This window comes from Lolium rigidum, unplaced genomic scaffold, assembly GCF_022539505.1.
Source record: "Lolium rigidum isolate FL_2022 unplaced genomic scaffold, APGP_CSIRO_Lrig_0.1 contig_69151_1, whole genome shotgun sequence".
Taxonomy (NCBI): Eukaryota; Viridiplantae; Streptophyta; class Magnoliopsida; order Poales; family Poaceae; genus Lolium; species Lolium rigidum.
In genome coordinates this window covers 10,833-16,726 of record NW_025901393.1, presented here as the reverse complement: position 1 = coordinate 16,726, position 5,894 = coordinate 10,833, and the positions used below count along the sequence as shown (strand labels likewise).

At 50.3% G+C, this 5,894-nt stretch overlaps 1 protein-coding gene across 1 annotated transcript; it reads left to right on the top strand.

Moving 5' to 3' along the window:
- The first annotated feature begins 2,757 nt into the window (after nt 1–2,757).
- LOC124682148 (homeobox-leucine zipper protein HOX12-like) lies at nt 2,758–3,778 on the top strand. The gene is made up of 3 exons (XM_047216891.1): nt 2,758–2,888; nt 2,981–3,312; nt 3,425–3,778. The coding sequence occupies exons 1-3, from the start codon at nt 2,801–2,803 to the stop codon at nt 3,689–3,691; spliced, it is 687 nt and encodes a 228-aa protein (XP_047072847.1). The 5' UTR covers nt 2,758–2,800; the 3' UTR covers nt 3,692–3,778.
- The last annotated feature ends 2,116 nt before the right edge of the window (nt 3,779–5,894 follow it).

Here is a 5,894-nt window from a genome sequence, read left to right as displayed (position 1 = left end):
GAAGCCCTTCCAGTATTAAGTTGCAAAACAACAGACAATTGCATTAAGTATGGTGCGTAATGTAATCAATAACTACATCCTCGGACATAGCATCAATGTTTTATCCCTAGTGGCAACAGCACATCCACAACCTTAGAACTTTTCGTCACTTGTCCCGGATTTAATGGAGGCATGAACCCACTATCGAGCATAAATACTCCCTCTTGGAGTTAAGAGCAAAAACTTGGCCGGAGCCTCTACTAATAACGGAGAGCATGCAAGATCATAAACAACACATAGGTAATAGATTGATAATCAACATAACATAGTATTCTCTATCCATCGGATCTCGACAAACACAACATATAGAATTACAGATAGATGATCTTGATCATGTTAGGCAGCTCACAAGATCCGACGATGAAGCACATGAGGAGAAGACAACCATCTAGCTACTGCTATGGACCCATAGTCCAGGGATGAACTACTCACTCATCACTCCGGAGGCGACCATGGCGGTGAAGAGTCCTCCGGGAGATGAATCCCCTCTCCGGCAGGGTGCCGGAGGTGATCTCCAGAATCCCCCGAGATGGGATTGGCGGCGGCGTCTCAGTAAGGTTTTCCATATCGTGGCTCTCGGTACTGGGGGTTTCGCGACGAAGGCTTTAAGTAGGCGGAAGGGCAACGCGGGGGGCCACACGAGGGCCCCACACGCCAGGTCGGCGCGGCCAAGGGCCAGGCCGCGCCGCCCTAGCGTGTCGGCGCCTCGTGGCCCCACTTCCTTTCCCCCTCGGTCTTCTGGAAGCTTCGTGCGAAAATAGGACCCTGGGCGTTGATTTCGTCCAATTCCGAGAATATTTCCTTTGTAGGATTTCTGAAACCAAAAACAGCAGAAAACAAGCAATCGGCTCTTCGGCATCTCGTTAATAGGTTAGTGCCGGAAAATGCATAAATACGACATATAATGTGTATAAAACATGTAGATATCATCAATAATGTGGCATGGAACATAAGAAATTATCGATACGTCGGAGACGTATCACACCTCCGCCTCCACTTCCTCAGGTGGTTGTACACCTGAGTGGAGCACACGGAGACACCATAGTGGTCAAAAAGGCCCTTCGCCACAGCATTCAGATGGACTTCCTCTAATCCTTTGTCAGTTCTCACTCCGCTCTGAATCAAGCCGCACATCTTCTCCAACACGAAGCTGTACATAAATGGAAGCCATTTCATGGTGGCAGTCCCTTTCTACCTGGTCTTCAAGGCCCTCTCTCCTTTCTTGTGGTTCTTGTTCTTCTTTGTGGTGGCCAACCTAGCCGCGACCTCTACCGCTACCTGAGCCATCAGGTCAGGCACATGCAGAGGGGTGACCGCCACCTTGGAGTCATAGGCGGGCTACAATCGGGAACTTGCGAAGGAATCTGAGAGTCCCCAACGCAGACAAGCGTCTGGCTAAAGTCGTCACAGAAGGAGTCCTACACACATCGTAGTACTTATAACATGAATCTACTTGGAAGCAAAGACATGTGAATAGCATAAACCATACCAACAATCATCCGAAATCAGATAAGCAGTTCATTGCAACGGTGAATAGCACAAACCCTTGCAAAATCATGGCAGGTGAGCATATTTGGGACAAAGTAGCAACCTGAAATGTCGAACCCTAGCAAGATCATGATAACTCACCACAATCCGAACTGACCCCTGCTACAAGACCAAACTGTAGACAAGATCTGACTACTCCTAACCTAGATCTAAACATTACCGCGGTACCGGGATAAGGGATGCCTTACAATCATCGCCGGAGGTGAAGATGCGCTAGACCAGGAAGTAGATGAAGCAGCCCAAATACTCGCCACCGCCGCCGCCGCTGCAACCGTCGCGGACCAGAGATGCGTGCGCCTCTTACCTGCTTGCCGACGGGAGGAGGAGCTCGAAATTTGGGGGCGAGTGGAGGAGGGGGTAGAAATAGTTCATGGGGCGCGGCGGGAGGTGACGGAATTCTTCCCGCCCCCCTTTTCGCTTTTCGCCGATGCGCGCCGCAGCTCCCGTCATCTCCATTCTCGTCTCCGCGCCAGTGCGCTGAAGTATCCCTTTTGCATCAGCCGACGTGGAGATTTGCCTGCACCGCTGGAAACTGCCGAACCAGACGTTCCTCCAGGACCTGACCCGATGCTGCTTTGAGAAGCGGTACGTGCAAGAACGCGATTCGGCCCAGGTAACCAAACGGGCGGAAAATTGTTGGCCTGATGCGAGCCAAGGGGCATGCAGCCTACCAAACGCGTCCCATGCGTCCTTGTCGCCGAAAGACGGCACAGTGCGGTTAATCTGGGGAGAGTAGATTAAGCATGTCAATTCAGCTCCATCACTCTGTGATACCCTGCTTCCGTTCCATTCTCCATTATCCAAAACTAGCACATAATTAGTCAGGGAAAGCTCCTAGCACTTTAGCACACAATTAGTCAGGGAAAGCTCCTAGCACTTAAGCACACACTGATCATCATTAGTACCAGATGACAGTTCTCACAGCGCGACACACGCATCGCTTTCTTGTGGCTCCACAAGAAGAATTATCAACACCCAACTCCTATCTAGTACTGGTAGTACTAATAGTCGCCTGTACTGCCTCACCTCACCTCATCTTCCTCTCTATAAATTCGCCTGGCCAAGATCCGAGCTCACAGACTTCGACACCGGTCACCGGACAGCACAGCAGCTTGCTACCTAGCACCCGCCTCTCTCAAAATATCCAAAGCTTCAAAGCCCAAAGCATCGATCACAGCAGATCAACTATTTAAGCTTAGCTTTTACTTGAAAGATGACCTCCGAGGAGGAAGAGAGACTGATGTTCCCGTCGTTCCTCTTTCCGGAGATTTTCCCGGCGGACGCGGCCACACCAGACTCCGGTAAGTCTATCCGTCTGCCCATCGACAGCTATCGTTCTATGTGCAGGTGCAAGCTTGAGAATAATGTTTTGCTGATTGTTGCGTGGATTTAGGTGCCGAGCAGAAGAAGGCTAGCCGGCAGCGGCGAAGGCGGAATGCTCGTCCGGTGGTGGAGGGCGATGGCGACGACACCGCAGCGAAGAAGCGGCGTCTGAGCGACGATCAAGCACAGTTCCTTGAGATGAGCTTCAGGAAGGAGCGGAAGCTTGAGACCCCGCGCAAGGTGCAGCTCGCCGCCGAGCTTGGCCTCGACACCAAGCAGGTGGCCGTGTGGTTCCAGAACCGCCGCGCCCGATACAAGAGCAAGCTCATAGAGGAAGAGTTCTCCAAGCTGCGCGCGGCCCACGACGCCGTCGTCGTCCACAACTGTCACCTCGAGGCCGAGGTACAGTAACAGAGTGAAAGTTCATCGACCGTGGAGGAGTTCTTGGCAGCTAGGAGTAGCTAGCTCAAGCTGGTTGTATTTTACTAATTTTTCCATATATATATAAATGCAGCTTCTGAGGCTCAAGGAGAAGTTGGCCGAGACAGAGGAGGAGAAGGGCAAGGCCATGGCTGCGGCGGTGACCGCAGGCGTCGGGGCCAGCAGCCCGACCTCGTCGTCGTTCTCAACGGTGACGCACCACGCGGAGATGGTGGATCAGTTCGAGATGGATGATGCGGAGGCCGACCTCGCCTACATGAGCGAGTACGCCTACAACAGCTACATGATGGACATGACGGCCGGCGGATACCTCGGAGGCCTCTACGATCAATTCAGCTGATTTGGATCGATACAGTCTAGTTCAATTAATATGATCGAAGTACGTATGCACGTAGCAGCAGTAGTAGAAGGTCGGAACTCAGAAGTAGTATTGGTGGTAGTGTCAATGGGTCGATCAGTAATTCAGTACCCACTGAGAATCTTGCCAAGCCATGTACATTATTAATTGGCAATGTTCGCGAGTATTCAGCAGCCTCTTCCAACGTAGCAGCTGAGAGCAAAAACAAGCACGACCCTTAAAGCAAATCAGCTCCAAAAATAAATAACAAGACAGGCCAACCATAACAAGACGCGGGTTAATTTCCATCCGGGGTTTGTCATAAAGAAAGAGTTGAGATTCGAACCCGGGGAGCATCTCTAGCAGATCCCCGAACTGCAAACCTCAAATTCACGTATTCAGGCCACCCTAAATACGTTTTGGAGATCCAAAAACGGCCCGCAGTCCAAACGTACCAAACGCGGTTCGTATAACAGCATATTTGGAAAATATGCTGTTATGCGGGCCGCATTTGGTGCGCCTGAACTGCACGGCTGTTTTTTGTCCGCGACCAAAACCGGATACAAAGGGTTTTGCAAAATAGCACAATCCAAATTATTACACAAATTGATATGACAAATACAACAATAATCCGAGTTATTACACAAATATTTACTGTCATATATTACAAACAATACAAATTGGAACAAATGTTTTGGAACAATATAAATCAAATGGTACAACAATAAATGAAACAAATAACAAATGGTTGGAAACATAAATAAATCCTAGTTGCCATGCCTTTGCCAATGGTGGCGAACGAGATCTTCCTGGAACTATTTTGCATCCTTGTCGTTCTCAATGAGACGGTATGTTTCAAGAAAAACTTGCACAATATCTGGATTTCTTGCAGGTTTAACCCTGATGCCAACATTATCAAAGAAAAAGGATAAGTTCAAACCCCTCTCATCCTATATTTTGTGCAGAATGACACAGGTGGTCACGATGTTCTTGAGTGTGTCCATATCCCAAAATCAGGCTGGTCCTCGGACGATTGCAAATCTAGCTTGCAAAACACCGAAAGCTCGTTATATATCTTTTTGAGCTGCCTCTTGTGCTTTTGCAAACTTAGCTTCAGCTCTGTTTCCTAACTCCCGGATGGTTTTCACAAATGTGGCCCAATCCGGGTATATACCGTCGGCAAGGTAGTACCCCATTGTGTACTACCTCCTGTTGACGGTGTAGTTCCAAGCCGGGGCATCACCTTTAGCAAGCCGGGCAAGAAGATGAGATCGATGCAAGACATTGATATCGTTGAGTGAACCGGGCAAACCAAAAAAAAAATGTGCCGAATCCAAAGATCCTGTGATTCAACGGCCTCAAGAACAATTATTGGGTCGCCACTCCGGCCACAATACAAGCCTTGTCAAACTTTTGGACAATTTTTCCATGTCCAATGCATACGATCTATGCTCCCTAGCATGCCCCCACCCCCGTTGTTCGTTCTCCGCCATTAATATTGCGGTATTTTCGTCATTGGGAGCTCGAAGATATATCGGCCCCTACACAGGCATCATAACCTTGCAAAAATGTCGGACGGACTCCAACGATGTATCCTCGCCTATGCAAAGATACTCATAGGCATAGTCCGCCGGAATCGCTGTATGCAAAGATGCGCATGACGGCGGATATTTTTTGGTGGGCGCTAAATCCCATGAGCCCGGCGGCATTTCTTTTGCGCTTGAAGTAGCGCGTGTTGTCCTCACACATTGCGACGATTTTGTTGAAAAAGATCACCACATTCGGTACCGGTGGCAAAAAAGATGGGGCGGATATGTCGATACCTCGGCGAAATAATCGCGCATCAGCAAGGTGTGGCCGAGGGCGCGGTTCCGCGAGATGCACATCCGCCCCATGGTCGAGCCCTTCAGCTTCTTCGGCCACACGTCTATGACCTCCACCGCCGCGAGTATCACCGCCGTCTGCTCCAAGTCGTCCTTGAGCATCTCCTCCAAGTGGGAGTCATCGGAGGAGGACGAATCCTCCAACAAAATAGCGCGCACGGGTCCATCTGCAAGGCGCAACAACCGCGGCGAATCATTAGAGCTATGGCGGCAGATCCGCGGCTGCGAGGAACTTGGGAAGAAGACTTACCGGTCGGCAGCGAGGCGTGCGCGGCATCGTCGATTCCGTCCGATTGGCGGCCGATTCGCGCGCGCCGGCGGGC